At 31.0% G+C, this 26,260-nt stretch overlaps 1 protein-coding gene across 3 annotated transcripts in view; it reads left to right on the top strand.

The window, feature by feature from the left end:
- The window catches only part of LOC117174844 (gamma-aminobutyric acid type B receptor subunit 2), a 33,088-nt gene extending 6,851 nt beyond the window's left edge, over window positions 1-26,237 (top strand). The window contains exons 2-20 of one of the 3 annotated variants that reach the window (XR_004467378.1): window positions 9,885-11,227; window positions 16,796-16,933; window positions 17,123-17,290; window positions 17,463-17,638; window positions 19,547-19,724; window positions 19,956-20,189; window positions 20,249-20,309; window positions 20,435-20,669; window positions 20,780-21,020; window positions 21,099-21,221; window positions 21,298-21,420; window positions 21,483-21,707; window positions 21,792-21,974; window positions 22,292-22,391; window positions 22,580-22,703; window positions 22,942-23,417; window positions 23,512-23,916; window positions 24,004-25,550; window positions 25,914-26,237. Coding sequence is in view for 2 of the 3 variants with exons in the window: in XM_033364231.1 (XP_033220122.1) it covers window positions 10,922-11,227; window positions 16,796-16,933; window positions 17,123-17,290; window positions 17,463-17,638; window positions 19,547-19,724; window positions 19,956-20,189; window positions 20,249-20,309; window positions 20,435-20,669; window positions 20,780-21,020; window positions 21,099-21,221; window positions 21,298-21,420; window positions 21,483-21,707; window positions 21,792-21,974; window positions 22,292-22,391; window positions 22,580-22,703; window positions 22,942-23,417; window positions 23,512-23,916; window positions 24,004-24,479 (3,972 nt within the window). In the remaining variant the exon portion in view is untranslated. Of the gene's footprint in view, window positions 1-9,884; window positions 11,228-16,795; window positions 16,934-17,122; window positions 17,291-17,462; window positions 17,639-19,546; window positions 19,725-19,955; window positions 20,190-20,248; window positions 20,310-20,434; window positions 20,670-20,779; window positions 21,021-21,098; window positions 21,222-21,297; window positions 21,421-21,482; window positions 21,708-21,791; window positions 21,975-22,291; window positions 22,392-22,579; window positions 22,704-22,941; window positions 23,418-23,511; window positions 23,917-24,003 lie in introns of all 3 variants that reach the window. The other 2 variants (XM_033364232.1, XM_033364231.1) reach the window with 2 other exon arrangements.
- Window positions 26,238-26,260: the final 23 nt, after the last annotated feature.

Genomic DNA, 26,260 nt, shown 5'->3' with positions numbered 1-26,260 from the left:
GAAAGTTCAAATATTTGTTAAGAAATTCATGTATTTTGTTGAAAATTCGTATTTTTTCAGTAGGAAATTAATTCTCTGGGCTAAAAATTCATCTTTTTAGTTGAAAATGCAATTACTTGGTTCAAAGTTAAACTTTCCATTAGAAATTTCTTTTTTCGGTAACGGTACATAATTTGACTTGATAATTAATCACTTTAGTTAAAAATGGAAACATTTGTATGAAAATTAGATTTTTTGTTTTCGTTGAAACTTTTTTTTAACAACAAATTTAATAAATTTATTTTTATTAAAATTTAATTTTTTCGGTTGAGCATTTATATTTAATAGTAGTTAATTAACCTATTTCTTTAAAAAATTATCTTCTTTAGTTAAAAAATCAACGTCTTCGTTAAACGTGAATATATTTTGTTGAAAATTCGTTATCTTTTCCTTAAAATTTTTTTTTACTTAAAATTTTACTATTTCGCTTTTTACTACAACTTTGTCCTTTTTTATAAAAATTTATTTTTATTAGTTGAAAATTTATCTTTTATAGTTGAAAATTCAACTATTTGGTTTAAGGTGAAACTCTTTTTTAAAAATACATTTGTTTAAATGATCTTCTTTAGTGGAAAACAAAACTATCATAAATTAAGTTAAATTAAGTAAAACTTCTTTGATAAACATTCTTTTATTTTAATTTTTTAAACTTAACAATTGTATTTTTGAAACTTTTTTTTAATAACACATTATTTTTGTTTTTTGAAAATACAATTAATTGATGGAAAACTGATTTTTAAATTATTTTAAACGGAAATTTTTGGTTTAAAGTTGTATTCCTTGGAAAAAATTAATTTCTTTGCTTAAAAAATGGCCGTCTTAAGTGAAAAATGTAGCCATTTTTTAAAATTCATCTCTGGTTGAAAATTTAAATATTTGTTTGAAAATTGGTTTTCGGACACAAAAATAATTTTTTAAACTAAAAAATAAACTATTTCAATTCATATTTATCAATTTTTTTGAAAATTTATCTTTCTTGATTAAAAATGCAATTGTTTTGGTAGAAAGTTTAACTATCTGGTTGAAAATTGACTTTTTTTTTGAAAATTCATGTTCGTGTTTTTGAAGTTAAACTATTTTGTTGAAAATTTGTTTGTGTTTAGTTGAAAATTTACTTTTTTTACTTTAAATTTAACAATTCCATTTTGGCTGAAAATTGATATTTTTTATTTGAAAATTCAAGTATTTTACTGAAATAAATTGTTGTTTTTATTATAAAAATTCAAGTATCTTGTCTAAAGGTTGTCTTTTCGGTAGAATTCTTCGTTGAAAGTTTAACTCCTTTGTTGAAATTTTTTGTTGGTGATGATTCATCATTTTTGATAAAAATTAATCTCTTTGGTTGTAAATTTAATTAGTTTATTGAAAATTTACTTTTTATTTTAATATTAATTTTTTTGAATTGCAAATTTAACTAATCCACTTCTGTTTAGCCCAATATATGAAAATTGAAATTTCTCTCTCAATCTTAAATACAAAATTAATCACTGAAGTAACTAACTGAATAGTCAATTAATTAACTATTTTATTAATTCTGAATCCTCAAAAGTGGGTCATTTCGATCCGAAATTGATAATCAGAATGATTGACTTGTTAATATCGCTTATGGCTGGCTGTTGTATACTTGTTCTACTGCGTCCGCGTAACGTAGAGTGTTTTCACTGATAATATATGAAAGGGGCTGTCCATAAACCACGTTAATCATTTTGAGGTATTTTTGAGCCACCCACTCCCCTTCCCCACCCCCTCAGCCCCCTCAGTCATGTGAACTATAAGCTTCGTTAATAAATCAATAATATTGAAAAATATGTAGATATCAGACTTTACAGGCAAAATGTATATTAAACAATAAACTCAAATTAAGACAATTTTATTCTCGACCTAAAATACAAAGGAATTTTTAACCAAAGGAGGTCAACTTCTCACGAGATTTTTTAATTTGCAGGACAATAAGATGAATTTTCATAAAACAGTTGAATTTTTGACCCAAAAATAAGTGTTTTTGAAAAAAAAGTTTATTTTCTATAAAATAGTTGAACTTTTGACTTAAAAAGATTCTACTACTATTTTTATTGTGGAACATTATTGTCAAAAAAATTAATTTCTAACAAAAAATTAGAGTCTTCTGCTTTTAATGAGAAAGGATTTTTCAGACAAGAAAAAAAAGATTTCTTTCAAAATTTTGAATTTTGAAAGAAAAAATTCTTTTTCTAAAAAACAGTTAAATTTCCGTCCAAAATATGGGTTTTAAACAAAACTATATTAAAAAAAAGGTTCAATTTTTAACTTGAGAAGACGCGTTTTTAAATAAAAAAGACGATGGTTTAACCAAAAGGTGCATATTTTCTGCCATAAGAGTTGCATTTTCTACACAAAAAGACCAATTTTTAACGAAAAAATTAAATGTTAAACCCAAAAATCTGAATTTTTAACAAGCAGTTATTTTTTAACCAAATAGTTGAATTTTTAATCTAAAAAGATCAATTTTCAATAACGAAAATTAGTTTTTAACAAAAAAGTTGAGTCTCCTGCTAGATTAGTTAAATTTTTAACTTAAAAAAATTAATTTTCAACAAAAAAGTGAATTTTCTACAAAATATTAGAATTTTCCATTAAAGAGTTGAGTTTTATTAAAGAAAGATTTTTCAGTCAAAAAAGTAAAAAAAATCCAACCAAATTGTTGAATTTTTGAACCAAGAATACAAATTTTGTAGAAACAGTGGAAATTTCAACCCAAAATTATTAGTTTTCACGAAAAAGTTCATTTTTAAACAAAACTGATTAATTTTTAACCAAATAGTTCAACTTTATATTAAAAATATAAATTTTCAACATAAAATGGAATAATAAAACAACAGTTAAAAAAAATTAATTCTTAACCAAAGGAAAACGGAATTTTAACAAAACAGTTACATTTTCAACCAAAGAGATGGATTTTAATTAAAAATATAAATCATAAAAGAGCAAATGGATTTTCAATAAAAGAGTTTAATATTCAACCAAATAAATAAATTTTTAACCAAATAGTTGAATTTTCTAACAAAAAAGGCAAATAATCAACAAAATATAAACATTTTTAACCATATAGTTCAATTTTTAACTGAACAAGATACATTTTCATTTAAGTAGTTGCTTTTTCAACTAAAAAAGGTACATTTTCAACTACTAAGCTTTTAAATCAAGGAAGGGTGAATTATCTTATTAGATTTTATTAATTCAATATGAAAATAATTTTGAAACTCATTAAGTTGTTATTGAAGTCTATACCGTTGCAGGGCAACTTATCTTTTGCAAAATTGGGAAACTTTGTTCAAATTTATCATCGGAAAATGTAATAAACCTTATCTAAGTTCGTAAAGTTAGTTCCTTGGACCCCGCACCCTTCCTAAAATTTATAGCGTAGTTATGTAACTTTTTTCTTCCTTTTGGTGAGAGAATACAAGCATAAATTTTGTTCAATTAAAAAAAATGGTCTGGAATCTAGAGCTTCCTATGAAGTGAGGCTAAAGCTCTACTTTTCACTCCCAAGGGAGTAAAAAATTAGGTCAAAGTAATAATTTATGGAAAGTTACCATATATAATTGATCAAATTGTGGTAAATGACCAAAAATTTCCGGTAATTTACAGAAATTTTTCAATTGAATTTTGGGTAGTTTATCTTAGGTTTCCATAAATCACCTGTAATATTACCATAAATTACCAACAAATTTCGTAAATTTGTGGACATTTATAAAAAAATTTTAAATTGAATTTTGGGTAATTTATGGTAAGTTACCATCTTAACCTATAAAATTACCATGAATTACCGAGAATTTTTATTAATTACCATAAATTACCTTAAAATTACAGCAAATCATGCTTCCTTTATTCGAATTCTAATTTGGGTTGAAATCGTTATTTTATTTCGAGAAATGTCTGAAATCACCCATTTGTTATAAAAAATATCATATGCGCCAGAGGGGAGAGAGACTTTTTTCGGCGAGTGTGTGTTTTCACTACGAGTTGAAGGCGATGGTGAAAAATTACAAATTTAAAACTAAAACATTCTTTCACCACTAGAAAGTATTGGTTCATTTATTGAGAAGTACGCCCTATATTTTTAATACAAAAAACATTTGTTTAAAAAATATCATTGGGTTTTTTACCGTTTATCGGTACTTTGATATGAGTACTCTAACGCAAGATAATTTTTTATGTGGTTTATACTAAATAAACACTTGTGCCATCACAAATGAATAAATAATAATAAGACAAATAAGTTACTTAATAAATAAATTTCTACAAATAATATTTACCGTTCATTCAGTTAACAGAAAAAAATTCGCTTGAATTTAACGAGAAGTCATTTTGGCATCCACTAGGAACTTTTCAGCCCCTCGGAAAAGGAAAGACTAATATTTATGGTTTTCGATACGCCCTAATGGCGCAGTAAATTACATGAAGAATGAGTATGGACCCAACAATAACGTATAGGGGAACCTCCCTACAGTGTCTAGTGCAACCTAGAGTGGATATTGCAACCTACAGTGGATAATCATTAAATAAAAATTATGATGTATGTAAAATAATTAACTTAATTTAATAAATAATTAAGATAGTGTACTTTTTAAACAACTAAAATTAAAATGATTTTTTTTCATTTGTGCTCTTAATTAATTGTTATATTCTGCTGGCTGCATTATCCAGTGTAGGGAGGTTTCCCCTATATGGGAGAACATTGATATAATTCAAAGATTAACTCAGAAGGTAGATTAACTTGACAGGGTAGAGGTCATCCAAAAACTAAATTCATAGAATCCAAACAGAAAATCCAAGTATTCTTGATTAAAATTTAATTTTTGTGGTTGAAAATTCTAACATTGTATTGTTAAAAATTTATATATTTCCTTGTATTTATTTTTTGTTGAAAAATCATCTTTTTCGGTCAAGGACTTAGCTACTTAGTTAAAAGTTGAACTACTTGTTAAAAATGTATTTTTTTGTTTGTTAAATATTTATCACTTTCTTTGAAAATTGAACTATGTAGTTGAAAATTCGTTTCATTTTCTGTTAAAATTGAGCTGTTCCATTTGTGGTTCAAAATTTTTCTTTTTAGTTTAAAATTCTACTATTCGGTTTTACATTCATTTTTTAGTTGAAAATTCTAGTATTTGGGTGCAAATTTATATATATTTCTGAGAACTCGTATTTTTTTTAAGAAAATTAATTTTCTTTGTTGAAAAATAAACATCTTGGTAAAAAATTATTCTTCTTGGTTGAAAACTATTCCGTTTTGGTCAAGGTTTTAATTGGTTTGTTGAAATATTAACTATTATATGTTTTGTTAAAAAATCTTTTTTTTTGTTGGAAAATCCACTACTTGTTTCAAAGTTGAACTACTTTCTGAGCAACATTTATTTTTTATATTGAAGATTTATCATTTTAGTTGAAAAATCAACTATTTGTAAAGTACGTTTGTTGTTAAAAATTCAACTGTTTTATAAAAAATTCATCTTTTTACCTTGAAAATTCAACAAGTTGGTGAAAAATGAAACTATTTGGTTTTAAAATTTCCTTTGTAGTTCAATATTCATATTTTTAGTTGATGCTTAAACTTCTTTGATTGAAAATTAAATTTCTCAGACAGAAAATAAACTTTTCTGATTGAAATTTTCGCCTTGAAATTTTAACAGTTTGATTAAAAATTAAATTGTTTTTTTTTAAATGTAACCATTTAGTCAAAAATTTATCCTTTTGATTTAAAAATTAATGTTTTTATTCAAAAATTCATCTTTTTGGATATAGATTGATCTACTTAGTTTAAGATTGAGCTACTTTGAAACAATGTTTTTTCAATTCAACTATTTGGTCGTAAATTAATTTTTCTGTTAAAAATTCATGTTTTGGTTGAGAGTTCAGTTGCTTGGTTGAAAATTCTTCTTTTTTTTCTTGAAAATTTAAGAATTTGGTAGAAGATTATCATATTTTGTTGAAAATATAAACTATTTTGTTGAGAATTCATATTTTTGGTTGAATATTAAATTACTTTAGTAGAAAATTTTATTTTTTGGTTAAAAATGTAATGATTATTTTGAAAATGTAAAATTTATTTAAAAAATCATTCATTTTGTTTGTAAATTTATCTTCTTATTCGAAAATTCATCCTTTTGGATACAAATTCATCTACTTAACTTAAAGTTGAACTACTTTGTAAACAATTATTTTTTGTTTTGTTCTAAATTCACCTATTTGGCAGTAAATTAACTTTTTTGTTCAAAATTCATATTTTCGGTTTGAGAGTTCAGTGGTTTTGTAGAAAATTCTTTTTATTTTGGCTTGAAAATTCAAGAATTTGAATATTAAATTACTTTGGTTAAAAAGTCAACTTTTTCAAAATTAAACTTTTTACTTGAAAATTTAATTATTCTATTGGAGATTCTTTTTTATGTTTTGTTAAAAATTAATTTTTTTATCTGGAAATGTAGTTATTCTTTTTTTTCTAAATTTGTTTCCTTTATATGTTAAAAATGTACCTATTTGGTAGAAAATTAATGCGTTTGGTTGAAAATCCTTTTACTTGAGCAGAAAATTAATCTTATTTATTGAAAATTTATCTTGATGGTTGAAGGTTCAATTAATCTGTTAATTTTTTTTTTAATTTGAATTTAACTGGTTTTAAATTAGCTTTTTTTGTTAAAAAATAATTTTTTACCATAAGCTTAATGATACATATTAAATTTATTAAAAATTCGGCTTTCCCGGTAGAAAATTAATCTACTTTGTTGATAATTCATGTTTCTACTTGAAAATTAAACTGTTTTGTTAAAATTTCAATTATTTCCTTGAAAATTATTTCTTTTTTCATGAAAGTTCAAGTATTTAGTTTTTAATGCAACTACTTAGTTAAAAATAACTTTTTTTGGTTCGTTATACATTTGTCTTTTTGACTTAAAAATAATCTCTTTTTGTAAAATACTTTTTTTGGTTGAAAATTCAAATATTTGGCAGAAAATGAAACTATTTCATTTAAAAATTAACTTTTCTGTTCAATATCCATATTTCTGGCGGAACATTACACGTCTTTGGTAGAAAATTAAATTCCTTTCCTTTGGTTTAAATTTTTCCGTGACTAGCCGAAAATTCAACTCATTGGTAAAAAATTAATCATTTTAATTGAAAATTTAGCTATATGGTTGTAAATGAACTTTTTTCTTGAAAATTCGTATTTTCTAATTTAAAATTCAACTGTTTTATAGAACATTCGTCTTTTGTCTTCAAAATTCAATATTTTTTCTCAAATTAAACTATTATTTAAAGACGAATTTAATTGATTTAAAATCCATCTTTTTTGTTAAACAATTTCTTGGACAAAAATTCATCCTTTTGGTTTCAACTTCAATTACTTCGATTACAGTTGAAATACTTTTAAAAAATTCTTTTTTTAGTTAAACCATTAGGTCGCAAATTAACTTTTTTGTTCAAAATTCATATTTCTGGGCTGAGACTTTAGTTGTTTTGTAGAAATTTTTTTTTCCATGGAAATTCAAGAATTTGGTAGAAAATTATAATATTTGGTTAAAAAAAAATCTTTGTTGAAAATTCATATTTTTGGTTGAATATTATTTTACTGTTTTGTTAAAAATAAATTATATTTTCGTAAAAAATCGCCCTATTAACCCTGTTTTGAGAGAATTTCGGATTAAATTACTTTTCGGGGTGGAAAAGGGATGTGGGCAAAACAGCCTGAAATTGGTAACGTAGTTTATGTATGGCCTTTTACTTATGAAATAGTCCCAAATCTTCTATTAATCATAGTCAATCTAAATTCAGTCAATTTGATTTTCAACATATTTATTCAGAGTATTACAGTCTTTTGTTTTTTTTATATATTTATAAAGATTTTCATATTAATTGGCTGCCGTAAACTGGGGTAATTTCGGTAATATAGGGTCAATTCTGCCACTCCTAAATTGATACTTTAAATTACTTAAGGGGATTTTAACGAGAATCTAGACCCAGTTAAAACCTTAATAATGGTCTAAACGATTCTAGATTCTGATTAAAACACCCTTAAGTAATTTAAACTATCAATTTAGGAATGTTCGAATTTGCACCACATATCTGAAATTAATCAGTTTGACGGTACCGTTGCAGCAAAACGATAACTTTAAATTCACTGAGATTGCTTTTGTAACTTCTTTTTGTAATTCGGATTTAATTGGGTAGAAAATACAAGATAAACTAATTGGAACATACTTTGATCAAGATGTTAATCTTCTCTAAATGTTTTTTATAAAGGGTCGTATGAACTTCTGAAACACTCTAAAAACTCGTAGTCATTGTGGATGCAGAACTTCTCAAAAGCTTCTGCAAATATAAGCATAACTCTCTGACGACCCGGGGTATAAAGTGAGCGGATCTAATTCCAGAAAGGGGGATTACGGTACTATATTATGCAGAGGTATTCATGATGAAAGCTTTAAAGTTCGCCATTTTGACCTCAGATTGGTGTTTACACATAAATTCTTCAAATCACTTTAACAATTGTAGCAATTTAAAATGTTATCTTAATTACTTATGTAGGATATTACATCTTTTTTTTTCTAAAGACAGTTTCTGAAATCGGATTAAAATACATTTCACACATTATAAGCATAAGAACACAGCTCACTATTAACACACAACAACAATGTTTAAAAAAAGTAATAAATTTTTTCATTTATTGAAAAGGCGAGCAAACGATTGACAACCACATTAAAAGTTATAAAATACTGTTATGGTTGTCATTTGTCAGTGTATGTACATTGTACAAATATATGTCAAAACCGTCAGACTGGCGTCAAAATGATGAACAACTAACTATACGTAAGTCCTCCTCGTCATAAGTACTTCAGTGTGGTACATTATCTAAGGATGATACTGTGTTAGATTAAAGTGCTGGCTACGTACATAAATCGAGTCCAACTTTTCAAGTCTTATGTTTCTGGATTGTTTTTGTAGAAAGACGACGTTAAGGGAAGTATACAATTAGGTTAAGTTGTCTCTCCTCCTACCACCCCTACTCTCCTTCTTCGCGGCGTCATCAAACTGCAGCTACCATAACAATCTCTACGTGCACTTACTTTTTAATTTAAATTTCAAGAGATCCTACTTCTTTGATACCCTTTCTAAAGCTGATAAAATTATAGTCTTCTAGAAGGATTCTTACTTCAAGAAACAATTCAATTACTTTTCTCTTAATTGTTCGAAAATTATTAAACACAACTTCAAATACTCACAGCAAAGACTTGCGAGTAGGTTGTACGTTTGAAGGAAGAAAGTAAAGCACTTTGAATAATTTTATTTCAAACAAGAGAGCTATCGATTTCTCTTGCAACGTAAATATAAATACAACCTTTCCTGAGCTGTTCATCGCAGGTCTTGCGGATATGCACTCCTTGCAAATATTAAAGTATATCATTTACGATAAATTTGGCTTCTTTGGCAATGTGAGGTTTCCGTTTTGGTGGAGTTAAATATCGCTAATTTTCTTGGCTGAAATTATTGATTTTCTCATATGAGTAAGAAACACGCTTAGCGTGATGTAACAGATTATGTTACTATGCCAAGGCTCAACCTTGATATGCTACACGGTCATCGGTGAATACTGAATGAGAAGATATATAACTCAAAATACTATTTTGGTCGTAAGCAAAAGAATTTTTTAAGACTCACTCTTTAAATCTGAATCAGAAAAATTCGCTGGTGAACTGAAATAATAATTAGATATATTCAGGGGACTAACGTTGCTATCAATACACTTATCAATGCTTTCAGAATTTATAATAAATTTTTTACAGAATTAACAAAAGAATTTCTTGTTTCAGATTTTTTGAAATACCATACACAAACGGGATGAAACATTGACTAAAGACTGTCTGGCTGCTTTCCATCATCATCATTGTTAGAGACCATATCAGACCATCTCTACAGAAAATCGTACTGTCCGCAAATATTTTACGCACTCGTGCTATGTGGTAAAGTTTTCGCGAATATGCAAATTAATACTGCAGAAATGTAAAATTCAGATGATATAATCAGACAGTATGCTAAGCTTAAATTGCAAATCTGACTTGCAAATGAAAGAATAATATACCAAATGGATACAAATTTTTAATAATAATTGAATTTTTCCTGAAAACACACTTAATACGAAAAGTGAAAAAAGGTTTACATATAAATAGGAATAATAAGTATTCCATTAGTGAAATTGTAACAAGTTCATAATACTAAACTATGTGACTTAAATCGTTTTTATTCGCCTGAAAATTTTTAATTAAAATTTTGATTAAAAATCGGTCTAAATATTGTTAATAGTTGTTTGATGGGGAAGATTAAGCTGAGTTTTAAAGTATTTATTAATTAGCATTAGTATGGTTTTCTACTACATTAAGAGAAGAGAAAATAGTAAAGAGCAGCATATAGATCGAAGATCGAAATCCATGCAACAAGACATCCGGATCAATGTCTTGCTCTCCATAAAAACAGAAGACATACTCATAGGAATTATGCACTATGAAGAAGAAGAAGGATCCTGATGATATCTTCCTCTCGAACTCTCGAACGTTTCAGAGAGAATTTATTCACGATGAAAATGTTACAAAGTGATCGTCGCATAGTTCAACAAATAAAGTGCGTACAGCTTCCTGTGATGTCTCCCAGAACTCGGACTTTATTAAAATAATTATTGCAATGTAATTTGGAGAATTAGGATTCGCGTACGTGACGCGATAAAAATGAATTCTTGGTGTTTGTTTCTTGAAAATGCAGATACACTCTCATTGAAATGAAAGTGCAGTGGAGAAGTACAGTTATGGTATTTCGGTGAGGAGGTAAGATAATACCGTAAAGAGTGGTCTTGGAAATGGCCACCTTTGCGCGAGGTCACCAATTGTGGCCTAGGTGGCGATGTTCACTTGCATACATTTTAGTCGTCATGCTGTGCCTGATTTTTATTTTAACGTGCAACGGTCAGAAACCGATTAACCTTGGTGGAGTCAAAAGAAGGGACGTTTACATCGCCGGATTTTTCCCTTACGGAAGACACGTGCCTGAAAGTCACGTAGGACGTGGGGTCATGCCATCCGTTAAACTCGCTGTTGATCATATTAACGAGAATCCTACCATTCTGAGGAATTATCGATTGCACATGTGGTGGAATGATACCGAGGTAAGTTCAAGGGAGTATGAATATTACAAATCTAAAATTGCACAGACCTCATTTGATTCAATCTTTTATTTGTTCATATCCTCTATCTTAATAAGAAAATCTCGAACATTATCCTCAGAGCTTTCATGTATTACAAACATATATTCTAGCCATATCTACTCCCATGTGGGTCATTATTGTGCATTCCTGCCACAGTAAATCTGATCTAAAGCAAAATGATCTAATAATGTAACAATACACTGTTTATTTATATTGATACAATATTTCCTAGTAAAAGAATCCCCACAATGAACAAAAGTTTTCTTCATTCCTCAAAATGGTTTTGCTGGCCACATTTGGTTGATTTCAGAAAACTGTTTGTTTAAATTAGAAAATTTTCTGTTAAGCTGACCAAACTCGTTTTCTTCAATCAATAAAAGTTTAGGGTTGAATCTTGTTTATCTTAGAAAATATCTTATTTATTAAACAAACATTTTTTGTAGAATATACCAAATACTTCGAGAGAGCATTTTACTAGAATTAGGTCAATATTTGGTTGATTCAACAAAACATTTTATCAAAAGCATCTTCAAAGCGACGAACGCATGCGCACATGGTACAAATACGAAGCCCAATTCAATGCCGATTTGAGTTTCAACAAGAATATTTAAGGCTGCTCAAACAATTATGGTGTCACCGTTGATCAGCCATTCTGAAGTACTAAAGAAAAATTTACGTAAGTGGCGTTACGATTACGGTTTATTTGCTTATACCTGTCAAGCGTAAAGTCAAACGAAATGGCAATGTCACTTACATACTTAAGATTTATCTTAGTAGATAATAGCCTGATCTAATAGAATAAAATTCTAATTGAATATGATTTGGTTTTCAAAAGCAAAATTGAAGGATGTTCAAGGAAATATTGTCACTGTTGGTCCGTCAATGGCTGACCTAATAGAAGAAGAGGACTCTAATTCAATTTATATTCGGTTTTTAATAAGAACATTTAGGACTGCTCAAGGAACTATGGTGGCAACGTTAATCAACCATTCTTCCGTACTAAGAAAACACTTGCGGTTGTGACTTTGCGATTTCGGTTTATTTTCTTATAGCGGGAAATTGTATAGGCGATCTAAAGCACAATGGCTCTCACGAAAGTGTTTCCTTAGTACAGCAGCATTGGCTAGCCTAATAGAAGAAGGAGAAGACTTTAATTCAATTAGGATTTGGTTTTCGATAACAATATTCTAGACTGCTCAATCAAGTATTTTATTAACTTTGAGCAACCTTTGGCTAACCTAAAGAAGAAGAGCATTAGCCGTGGAATTTTCTTGTCTTGTGACATTTAGTAATTGAATAAACTACTAAATAATGAATACAAGATGATGCAATTCCAAGGCAAGGTATTTACAATATACATTGTGAAGGGCCCTTTATGCTTTAATGAACTTTGGTTCAATCGACCAACAACTTTTCTTAGGCCAACGAAAACACTTACTTAGATTAACTAAAATATTTGCTTGAATTAACCCAAATTCTTAATTGGACCTATGAAAATATTTGCTTCGATCAACCAAAAGATATGGTATGATCAAGCCAATTTTAATACCCAAAAAATTGTCTTGGTCAACCAAATATTTTCTTGTCCTTGTAATAACCATATTCTAGGGTTGAATCAACCAAAATTTTGTTGATTCAACTAAATCTTTTTCTGGGTGCCTGTAACCCACAGGAAGTCTGAAGCATATTTTTTAACTCAGAGTTGCATTCGCTCTCAGAAAAAATTTAAGTTAATTCAACAAAATAAGTACGGACTATATTTTTATACGTCGGTATAAAGATACCGAGTCAGATTACGTCTGCCCACGCCGGTGGCTACAGTTATTGTGATCACGTGTCGAAAGATTCTAATCGTGTGTGATTTTTCATTTTAAAAAATGATTGATGTGAACATTTAACTTACAATCTGATATCAAGTAGTAGTGGCCTGCAACAGTATGCACAACAATCAACAAGTAAGTCTTTAGGTTAACAGGTTAGCACCGGTTCAGGCAATCTAACTTGCAGATTCATAATATCTTATGAAATTTCAGCTGAACCCTCTTTTATATCGGGGCTCAAGGTATTTTTTTAACCTATTTGAATAGAGTGAACATTAAAAATGCGCACTTCCATCAAATAGCTTTAAAGAAATTTGATAACGTGAACATTGGTACGAAAAAAGGCCATAACTATATTTTCACTAAACAAGCAAACTTTTTCTGTAACCAATGTATTTAGCTGAATCAACCGAACATTTGTTTGACCATATAGCAATTCATTTGTTTGAATCTACCAAAGTTTTTTCTAGGTACACGTGAAATTGTAGGTTCATATTAAAACATACTTTCGCTTTTTCGTTCAATCAATATAAAGTTCTCGTGAAAAGAAGCTTGAACTATAATCAATTTAATTTTCTTTAACTTAAGTAAATGAATGTCTTATTGCCAGTCGTAAAATATAATTGAACCATCAAGTATCTCTCTGAACGGTAAACCCGAGTTATTAGCATCAATGTTTTTCTTATTGAAATATATGAACAAATTTCGAGCATACAATATTTAATAGGTTTCTCATTTATTAGGAATACAATAAAAGAAATTCTAATGCTTAGTACAATACCCTTGTTAATTCTTAGCATTTTTTAACTATCCCTTGTTATGCAAACAAGTTGATCTTAGATGATTTTCTTGCATGAGTGGCAATTAAAAAAGTAAAACGTGAATTCACGAAAGTTGTGCGAAACCGGTGCGCAGAAGTGACTGGGTTTTTGCAAGTTTACCCGGGCGGTCGATACTGCATAGCTACTGAGTCAAGGTGAGCTACTTCGTTACATTACAGGATTAATACATGGAGAAAAATGAGGAAATTGACGTTGCTGTTATTGTAATCATAAATATCTTAATCAGATCTTCAGAATCTGTCAGACAATTGTTGAAAATTCGCATCATTTTCGTGTTTAAAAAGACAACAGGAACAGGCAGTTTTCTATCCTAAAGTGAATAAAAATGTTTCAAGTCAAAATGTAATTGCCATATCTTTATAGCGTTTTAACTCACTTTTCGAATATAAATCATCTTAATGGATATTGTGCAGGTACATATTTTTTCATCCGATGTGAGCAAAAATTACTGCACTTTGAATTATCAATTTATTCTTTTAAAAAATTGAATTAAAGAGCGGTTCTCGTTTTTTTTATTTGAATCTCAAATTTCATTCTAAACTATATAGCACTCTTCAAATAGTATGAACCTCATCTTATCATAAACACACTACTATTTTCTCATCAATCAAGTACGAACAGCGACAAGGACATCAACAAAGGAGTACATATAACTGTAAAAATGCAGCGTATCCATATTTTATAAATGCATTTTTTCCTTTTTTCATGAATTTTAAAGTAAAGCTTGAACTATGAGCACTGCCTCAAGTGTATTACGACTGCGAGAGCATATTGTTTTATGAATAAATAAAAGTAGATCAGAGCTTTTCTGAAGAAATGCAATAACACAAAGTCAAGACTTGTTACTGTTTAATAATAATCAACTTCGATTTATTATATACTGTATGTCTTAAGTTAAAGAAATCAAGGCTGGAATCGATTAGAAGACTTAAAGAGATTCGAATAAAATTACAAAGAAAGTCGCATGTGATTTTTAAAAAATGAACAAAAAGTCATTTTCAATGGAGAGAAATTTATAATTTGTTTGCATCTAATCGTCCCGAAAAATGCAGAGAGTTGGAAAAGGGAATAAAGTAATCATCTGGAAAATTCGAGTCGACTAGCCAGGCTTTTAAACAATATTTTAATATACTGATCCCGAATTTCAGGACGACGAAGCGCTTCATTTTAATTTACATTAATTTTTAACTTCAGGAACATTATATTGAACATAAAATTACTCAGCAATTAAGGATTCCAATTTTATACTTAATAATTAGGTTCTGTTAATTCAGTTCGCAATTTCAAAAAAGTCAAAAAACACACACTAACGAAGCCCTGAAAAATCTGACTTATGTTTTTTTAGATCGATTGTCACCTTATCACGTAATCACTGAAAGTTGAAATCTAGTTAACAAAATGAAACAGTTTTTCCTTACTACACAATATTTATTCAAATTGCTAAAATACTTTCAACTTGCGTGCCGCAGCTTGGGTAGTAAATTTTTATTGTAAATCGATAAGTGGCACAATATGGCGGTGTAAAGATGAGAAATAATCAAATACAAATCTTTTTGTCGCATTTTGTCATATGACAAAAAAATTATATTGTCCACTAAATGTTTGTTAATAAACTTCCATTACTGTATTGGAGATTCACAATAGAAATGATTTAAAGTGTAGTTAGTGATTACAACATTTTTGTATTACATGGCAGAATTTCAATAGCCTTAAAAGTATGAATTTTAGGTTAGGATGACAAATATTTATGCTTTATAAATATAAGTACCCACCTACGTACACTCAACTAAATTTGAACCGTTTCAATCAATATCGTTTTATAATCCATGTCTGGAAGAACGTGGGTCCGAGTAAAATAGCTTAATCGCAGAGAAGGCCACCGCTTCTTTAAAATTACACTAAAGGCCATATATGCATATTGCATATATCCTAGACCCCGCCTCCAGTTCCACTTCACTCATGATTTCGCGACCCACAGTAACCCTTTTTCATCTTTCTCTTCTTTTATCGCGCCGTTCATAGCGCATGGTTTCATCTCACGGTCGTTATCCTTCTAGAATTCTTGTTTCTCGTCACAGACCATGAACTTCTTTATGTGTAAGCAGAACTGGAAATTAAAAGCATACCCTAGAGCGACAAATTTATATACCAGCTTTTCACTCATTGATTATTCGTGAAAATCAAAATTGGAGATTTTGTGGAAATATAGTGTGTCAGTACCGTGAATAACTATTATTGATTTCCGGACATAAAAGGACAATTTTAACCGGTAGGATTAAAAGTCAATTTGTCTTAGTTCTGTCATTGCACGAAGAAAAATGAAATGTCAGTCTAAATATCTAAATATTCAAACTACTGTATTTGAGGGTCAACTATAAGACAGCCTTCTAGATGGTCAAAGCGGCTATCTTTAGAAGGTTAAAACAAGAAGTTCAAATCGATCATCTCAGAGAATCGACTCGAATATCTCAGATAGTAGACCTGACCATTTCGGAGGATTTATTTAATTATCCCATATCTTCTATAGAGATGATCACTATAATAGCATACAGTTGATATTATTGGATTCAGTTAATAGATTCCGTTTCGCTTCGAATAGTTTTCCATTAACTTCAAAAATCTTCGAACGCATGTTTCAGTAAAACTTCCTATTAATGTATTGCTACCGATATTTTCTTAAATCAATATCCTATTTTTTGTTGTTTGTCAAAGAATAAAAATTAATTATTTCTGAACATTTTATTGACAAAGAATATTAAACACGAAACATTGGCTTACAAAAACTAGTCTCTCATTATTAAAAATTAATTTTCATAAAAATAAATATAAATGTAAGAAAGCTTACATATTGGTTTCTTGCATTACAGTGCAATGCTGCCGTTGGAGTTAAAGCATTCTTTGATATGATGCATAGTGGACCACACAAGCTAATGCTTTTTGGTGCTGCGTGTACTCAAGTCACTGATCCAATCGCGAAGGCATCGAAACACTGGCGACTAACACAGGTAAATGAACTTGAACTCTTTGCATTATTTACTACAATTTTCAAGTTTTCTTTTTAAATACTTTTTTTAATTTTAATATTTATGTTCTTTTTTATTGCGCAAACATGCAATTTTTTTTTTGCAATAATGCCTTCTGAAAAATTTTTATTCGGGAAACTATATAATACGCCTGCTTTCTCTTTATTTCAGCTTAGTTATGCAGATACACATCCTATGTTTACCAGTGACAGCTTCCCGAACTTCTTCAGAGTGGTACCATCAGAAAATGCATTTAATGCGCCTCGGGTAGCTCTATTGATGCAATTTAATTGGACGAAAGTTGGTACCATTTATCAGAATGAACCCAGATACGCTTTAGTGAGTGAAATAAAAAAACTGTTTTTTAATTTGCAGAATTTTTTACTCAAAAACTGTTCTAATAACATATCCTATGTCATAACTTTATGCGTATTAATGTCTAATTATTTGTCAAAATATGCAGACTTGAATTTTTTATCTGCAGATTTGAATAGCATTTTATATTTTGTAGGCTCACAACAAGCTTGTGTCTGATTTAGATGATAACAAGCTGGAAGTGATTGACACTCAAAGTTTTTCAATGGAAGTTACAACAGCTTTGGAAAAATTAAAGGATAAAGATGTTAGAATTATATTAGGAAATTTTAATGAAGGATGGGCTCGAAGAATCTTTTGTGAGGCTTACAGGTACATGATAATTTATGAATAATCATAAAATATTTATTTGATTTCTCTACACGGAGGGTAAATTCACCGAATGTGAATCTTCTAAGCTGTTTAAGTCGACTGCATGTGAGAAGGCTCCACAGACATTTATTACATGTTGCTTATTTTTCTCTAATGAATATTAGGTTAAGGATTTCCAGAGTGATTTTTCACTAATAAAATAAAACAATATTTCGACTTGTTCATAATAATCAAATATAACAAGAGTTAAAGGACAATCAATAAGTTAAACACTGGTTAGGAATTTGATCATCTTCGATCCATAGAATTTTGGCTAACAGGTGCAGAATTAACTTAAGAAAATGTTTGTTATTTTCTTTAAACCTAATGTAAGTCGGATCCATACCCAGGTGTGTTAGAGAGTACGCAGAGTGCCCATATAAAAAAATCTAATCGAACTTTCTCCATTTGCTCGAGATGTCGTAAACTCCACACCTGTGCTTCATACAGTAAAAACTTTTAACAAGGCTATTCAATTATTTTTGAACGGTTGCCAGGAGCTTATGTTGAGTCTGTTGACGAGTGCAAGAGAGTTTGTTCCTAAGTTTATCCTACTGATGGCTGCCTCGAAAACGTTTTTGAATATCACCGATTAGGAGAATAGCCAGGGCCTAGAGATACATAATTTTTAAATATTTAAATTTTCTTATCATCATAAAGAAAATCTTCATATTTGGCATTATGTCCTCATTTTCGAAAAATTACTATTTTTGTTTTGTTTACATTTACTTCTAAGTTATTGAGGTTAAAATATTTCAATAAGCACCTTAAGATTTTTGCTTTCGTATTACTCTGTCTGGTAACAGTGACAAAATATTGTCCAGGCAACTGGGGTTTTTCGAGAAGCCTGTTTGGAATTACGGCAAAAGCTTCATTCTATCAGCCCATTAAAGGACTATTTACGTTTTATATTTACGTAAGGGTTTTTATAATGCAGTTAACTAGTGATAAAAGTCAGTATCTATTTCTAATACTTTGTTGAAAAGGTTCCTTATATTCAGAACTGAGTTATGCATGATTCTTGTTTATCGGATCCTTCAAATTTCTTGGGGTTCTTTTTTCAATTAGGAATTTCCTGATGTTATTTCCAGGGGCATGGCAAGTCTTTTTTTTATGAAGTTTCTTGATCCATAGTTTTTCCCTGTCTTTCAGCCTCCGGTAGTAATTATCAAATTCGATGAGTCATCACTCTGTCTGTGTGTTAATTGATGACTCGTTTTTATACAGGTGAATCTCTGGAATGTTACTTTGTTTTCTTATCTTATCAAGAGAAATTATGGTATAGTCGACATGTATTTAAGTGTCTTTGATAATTAGATAATTTCCCTTGTTGTTCTAAGAGGCTTTTGTAGTTTGTTAGGATTTCGTTGCCTTTGCGACGCTTTTCTCTCTTTCTTTGCTTCTTTGATAAGTCATTTTAAAAGCCTACTTCTTGTTCTACAAAGTTTTTAGCGTTTTGAAACATCAAACATTTACATTTAAAGTTGGTGAATGCAACCAGTATCTCTCTTCAACCTTCTATTTTTTCAAAGTAAACGAAAAGTTTGTTAGTTTTTTCCTCACATTCTTCTAGTCTTTTTTCTAAGGTTTTATTTTGTCGGCAAGCTTTTGAAATTTTAGTTCTATATAGACAACCTCCTCTTTTAGGTTATCATCCAACGCTTTGAGTTCCTTATTATTCGAGTTTATTTCGTCTAGTTTGGTATTGGACTGTTTCACACCTCTTTGAATTTCCATTAGAAACTTCTTCAACTCCTACGGATCTATATTTATTTCTTTATTTAAAAATTGTAAGTAGTATTTAAATGTTCTAAATATGGATCAAGGTTTGGGTTTAGATAATTAAACAATAATATTCAATGTTTTCAGGCTTGGAATGTTTGGTAGAAAATATCAATGGGTTATTATGGGAACATATGGTGAAGAATGGTGGCTTCGTCCAGGAGGCGGGTGTGCGCCATCGGAATTGTCTGAAGCATTACATGGGACAATCCTAACAGACCTACTACCTTTAGCTACTGAACAGCAAATAACAGTTTCTGGTATTGTAAGTAATTTTTTCTTTTAAAAAAATCTTATGTATGAAATATCATATTCGCGTAATATTTAGAATAAAGATCGACTTTATTTTTCTGTGCCCCATACTTCTAGAGTAAAAATAAGTCTTTCTTTTTCTGCTTGTGTATAAATATTTTCTAAAGCTAAGTGATAATCGCAAGTACTTTATTCCGATTTTTTGTGAAAAATTACAAATCTCCTCTACATGAATTTTCCACAGACCCCAGAGGAATACAGAGTAGAATATGACTCTAGAAGAGGTACGGAGTACTCGAGATTTCATGGTTACACATACGATGGAATTTGGGCGGTTGCATTAGCAATCCAACACGTTGCAAGAAGAATACGACACTTTCGTCGAAATCAAACTGTAGCAGATTTCAAATACAGAGATGCCTTATGGGAAAAGCTCTTTTTGGAAGCTCTGAGGAATACAAGTTTTGAAGGTGTAACTGTAAGTAAAAAAAAAAATAGAAATTTCGATGATATAAAAGTAATCTTTTTCTTTTACAGGGACCAGTTCGTTTTTACGACAATGAAAGAAAAGCGTGTATCCTATTGAAGCAGTTTCAAAGTGAGTAGCCAGCTTTCTTATATTACTCTCTGGCTCCTTTTATAACTGGAAGTTTTTTAACGTCATAAAAAAACGGCCCTTTGTAGGTATGAGTTACGTAATCTATTTTTTTATGTTTTTGTAAGGCGGAAGTGAGGTCAAAGTTGGAGAGTACGATGGCGTCATAGATAGCCTGGATTTAAGTAGAGGTCATCCTTTGATGTGGCGCGGTAGATCTCCACCAAAGGATCGAACTTTGCATATAATTGAGCATTCGCAAGTCAACATCAAGATTTATGCAGCACTTGCAGCAGCCGCTAGTGTGGGAATCGTAATGGCTGTTGTGTTTCTTGCAATTAATATCAAATACAGAAATCAGAGGTAATTTGAGCAAAAGTTAGATCCAGACACCTATGATCTTGTTTATTTAGTTTCATGTATATGAAACTAAAGCTAAATCGCTAAATCAATCTTTAATACTATTATTTTAGGTACATAAAAATGTCATCACCCCATTTAAATAATCTTATTATTGTGGGATGTATATTTACCTACAGTAGCGTGATTTTTTTGGGATTGGACTCTCAATTATCGAGTGTTAACGCCTTTCCATATATATGTACCGCCAGAGCGTGGTTACTAATGGCTGGGTTTTCCTTAGCCTTCGGTTCCATGTTTTCCAAAACTTGGCGAGTTCACTCCATATTCACAGATGTAAAGCTCAATAAAAAAGTAAGTAGTTTATTGTAGTATGACACATCATTTCATATTATTGTATTTCACGGAATTATTAATAATCGTATTTTGCAGGTGATAACAGATTATCAGTTGTTTATGGTGGTGGGGGTATTACTGTTCATCGACTTCGTAATTATGACAACATGGCAAGTTGCCGATCCCTTTTATAGAGAAACGAAGGAAATGGATGCCTATGTGAGTATTTTTAAAAACAAAAGTGACATTAAGTGTTTAGCTTGATGTAGAACCATATATTATTAATAATTGAAAGTCTTTCATTCAGCCTCATCCTTCAAACGAAGATATTATGATCATACCGGAAAACGAGTATTGTCAAAGTAACAGAATGTCAGTCTACTTAGGAAGTATATACGCTTACAAAGGGCTATTAATGGTAGGTTAATTAATCATTATTCCATGAAAAAATCTTGTACTGCTATATCGATTATATTGCAGATTTTTGGTGCATTCTTGGCCTGGGAAACACGACATGTCAGTATACCGGCATTAAATGATAGTAAATATGTAGGTATGAGTGTTTACAACGTCGTAATAATGTGCATCACCGGAGCAGCAATTAGCATAGTCCTAGCTGACAAACAAGACGCTATGTTTATAATGTTGGCAGTTTTCATCATATTTTGCAGCACAGCCACTTTGTGCCTCGTATTCGTTCCGAAGGTAGATTTAAAGAGGAATACATAACATTTCATTGGAAAGCTGGTAATAGCGTGCATACTTGACACTATGCGTTCATTTTTTCAGCTAATAGAATTGCGGAGAAATCCTCAAGGTGCCATAGATAGGAGAACGAGAACAACTTTAAAACCAATGTCAAAGTCACGAAAGGATTCAACAGTTAGCGAATTAGAGGATCGGCTTAAGGAAATTACGACGTCAAATCAAAAATTCAGGAAACAACTTCTCGAAAGAGAATCAGAACTGCAAGTAGGTTGATTTCGCATTATGTACATCTCGCATATGTACTGTGTATGTCTCGACGGGTAAGCGAAAAACTTTATGGGTCCATTTTATTAACTGTATAATGGACAGCATGCGTGTAAGTACAAAGAGATTTACAATTAGGTTTGCCTAGGAGCGCTTAAATCTTAATCTTAAAATATAAATGACTATTTTAATATACAACATTAAAATTAGTGCCATAAACAGAGGAAATCTTTTTGTCTTCAAGAAAGATTTGTTGAGACACGAAAAGTATAGGTATGCTCAAATAATACACTGAGTAGCTTACTGTTATTTTGCAGATTTATTTAAGAAGACTGGCCGACGAAGAAACAGCCAACACACAAGAAGCGATAAACAGGCTACATATCCCAAGACCAGATATGGTGATAAAAAAAGAAGGTAAAAGATGAGCCATTATCAACCTACTAATTTCGTAAGAATTTTTGTCGTAACTAAATGCTTACATTCGATTGATATATTATCTAATTCTTGGGGGTTAAAGAACTTTAAATTCTTGTGTGTGCAAGTGAATATGACTTTCATTGTCTATCTAATTATGTGTTCTCTTATTTTTTTGTTGCATGCAGGTCTGTCGGTGAACACTGAAACAACCGATATATCCGTGTCAATGTGCAGTTTAAATTCGCCCACGGTGTCTCAAGCGGAAGGAGACTACGTCAACGTGAGCGCGATAGAACAACAACTAGCCAAGTGCGTGAATGCTTAAACTATTCTTAACCACCATACAACAAGTCATTCGCAGCGTAGTGACATCCAAAGTATGTAATGCTTGCAAAAGCTTGTTTCCATTGGCCGCCACTATGGCTATAACCTCATGGCACACAACTTAGTCTCATTATACATCCAAGCAAAAAAGCGATTTGTCGCGAATTTTTGACAGGCACAATCATTCAACAATCCTGAGATAGTCGAGTGGTGGGTTTTCCAGGAAGAAGACATACAGCAGCAGCAGCAGGGTCCCAACCATCGCGATGGAGAACGAGCAGGCAAAGGTTCAACGCGGGCTGCAGAGTGTGAAAGAATCATCAACGACTCGCTCCTTGGCTTCTACTATTCAGTTATCTGGTGACAAAATTACACACGGGCAAAGAGCTAAAGATGTTGAAGAAAGTCAGGCTTTGGTCAAGAGATCTGGACTGGAATACAGCATAGCAAATACGCAGCACGCCGACATTGTTCCAGAAGCACTTGTGGAAGAAACTGACTCTCTCATATCTGCTGAAGAGACGAACCTTCCCACCGATGGTACAGAGAAAGCGACTGATAGATTAAGAAGAGCAAAGCTACCAACACCTCCTCCTTCGAAAAATGTCTCTTTTGACGAACTTGAAGATAGAGACTATTCGAGAGAGTCTATTCCTCCACCATCAGGAACACAGTTTGTTTCAAAGTATCGTTGTGCAGGTAAGATAAAGATTAGGAAAAAAACATGGCCTGATGATGTTCTGTTAATGTGATTGCACAAAAGGAAATTTAATTAATAATAATTTTGACCTAGGTGCGCTGATTGTGCCTCCACATGCAGTTTCTCTTAGTAAAAGACGATCTTCCGTAAAGAACAATGGATTGGCTCAGTCTCATCATGAGCTTTACGACAAAAAAAGAAGAACCAGTGTTCCAGCAAATTCCATTAGTTACATCTCTACTGAAAATATAGCCAGGACTGAAGACACCTTAGGATCATTTAATAAGGCTTATGTCATTGGAGAATGTGGTCACAAAAGCAGAACACTCGCCGGGAGCAGCTCTACTGGTTACCGATGTGAGAAACATGGAGGCCGCGGTCATAATCACGTCATCCTCAACGGTTCAAAGGAAACTTCTGCACAAAGAAGGCATCGAAATCACTATGATGCATATAATAGTAGTTCAGCCAGTGTTAATGCAAGTTTTTCAGATACAGGTAATGTCAAATGTGTCGACATATTGTATCAGCATATTGTAATAATTGTTGCATATAGCCCAAATTAGAATTTCATTTTATTTGCAGAAAGATATGATGACACACTCTCAACAGCAATTCAGCGGTCAGTGTCAGAGAGATCACGCGAAAAGAGTGTTAAATCGAAACATCCTGTGGGAGAGTGTCCTCATCGTGCTACCACACGAAGAATGCGCGAATGTAGACACTCGGAGTCAAGGCTAAAACAACAGGCCCGATTAGAATACGTTCAAAGTACACCAAATGTCGCGACGATACATAACAGTAGCGGCGTAGGCAGAGGCGCCACTGGAATTGTGGGAACTTCTGTTGGGGGTACTGCGACTGGACGCTTTAGCAGAAACGAATCCGAAATGTATAGTGCTCTATCAGATGGCGAACTTTTAGATCTTGCGATTTTACCGATTTTTCAAAAACTTCTTACTGAACGACACAAAGATTCTCCAACTCGTAATAGTTATGGGGCCAATGTCGCTAGTTGTCCCAATATATCAATCAAGTGCGACATTGTGGAATATCTTTAATAAAATCAATTCGTAGGTTTACATCAATAATAAAGACTCAAATGAATAAGACAATTTTTCATTTTCACTCTTTACGCACATAGCACAAAGACTTGTCTCATATGTGCGTATCTACCTTTGTGTGTGAGAGTGTATGTTTGACATAAATATCCAAAGAAGAGAGACTTTTTTGAATTGATGGTGGCGGCACATTTCTATGTTATACACATACAGGTTCAGACTGACACAGTGCTAGTATTAAATAAAAAATTCAGGATTTACTGACACCGAACTTTTCTTAAAACTTTAATCGTACGGAAGTTGCGGTCCGAGAAGAAAAGGCCAAACAGTTTATATCGATGTGTCCTAAAAAATTACCTCGAAAAGTATATCATTAGAGGTCACTCCGATATTTATCACTTTATCCCTTTCTCTCTCTCGCTGTCGCAAATGTAATTTTACAATACATGATGTATCGTAATTTCACAATCGATGGTTGCGCCGCTCCAAAGTGGCGCAAGCGCACAACTTTCAAGTTTACAATACTCGTGTTGAAATTTTAAAGAATTACTGCCAACTATTGTGATTTCACTGAGCAATACCTCAATTGTAATTTTACATTACATTTTGCATTGTAATTTGTTGTAAAATCACAAACATTTTAACAGTGAATTTATTACCTGTCAAATCGAAATTTATGTAGAAAGTGAGTGTTCTCCGTGCATCAAAATAATTCCCACCAAATTATTTTTCCTTTATTGAAGAAGCCAACACGTTATGAAAGATCAGTACTTTGGTTAAATCTAGATTTTTTTTACAGAGTTTATTTATCGATATCAACTTCGTCAATTGTGGTATGATCTTTCGCAAATCGTCGATTGAAAATGTAGAGAATTTGGAGAAACATGGCTATATGCAGTTTACAATTATATATGATCCCTATTTACTCTGAATTGACTGAATCGAATGGTACACAACATACTTCTAAACCTACTTATATAGTGGATCTGTTGCATTTGAAAATGTGAACTTTTCGGATAAAAGTTCGCGAGCGTGTATGTTTATTAAAATGAATCTCCACTGAATCATCAGGTAATGGCTTTGAGTCCAAATTTATAATTCTGACTTTTTTATAATTTCGAATCTGCAGATCAAAAATTTGAAAAATAGAGAAGTTTTAATCAAACTTGCGAAAGTTATCATTTTACATCTATTTTAATATGAAAACTGAAATATTATTCAAATGTTACTCTTATCATAAACTGTTAATTAAATTGGACTAAGATGCCTTATTTTTTTATTTGAACGGTTTCATCTACCAAATATGAGGCCTAGTCAAATCTATCTAAGAGTTTTTGCAAAGGATATTTTTTGAATTTTTGTTCAGCAAATTGAAATCTACAAAAACTTGTCAGAATTAAAAACTTCCATTAAAAACCATATCCTGTATATTAGGTGCCGGATCCTTTGGGTTTCGACGAGAAAAACTAAAAATGCTTCGAACTAGTGTAATGAAATTTAGTACAATTATATTCCTACATAAGTCCTAGAACCACTTGTTTTCAAGCGAAATCTATTTACTACGAACATACATACTTTTTTATTAATATATAGTTTATTGAAAAAGTATTTGAGTAATGTTTTTATACAACTATTATCCTATTATCCAGTTACAGGAAACAAAATACTAACCTTTGGGCTTCATGGTACGAGGGTAGTTCAATAAGTCCTTAGAATGAAGTATAAAAACAATTTTTTTTGGGTAAATTTTTTTTTATTTTTCAACATAATCTCCTTGGAGC

Source organism: Belonocnema kinseyi, chromosome 6, assembly GCF_010883055.1.
Source record: "Belonocnema kinseyi isolate 2016_QV_RU_SX_M_011 chromosome 6, B_treatae_v1, whole genome shotgun sequence".
Taxonomy (NCBI): Eukaryota; Metazoa; Arthropoda; class Insecta; order Hymenoptera; family Cynipidae; genus Belonocnema; species Belonocnema kinseyi.
Note: the sequence above shows the minus strand (reverse complement) of the source record. Positions and strands in the feature narration are given on the sequence as shown.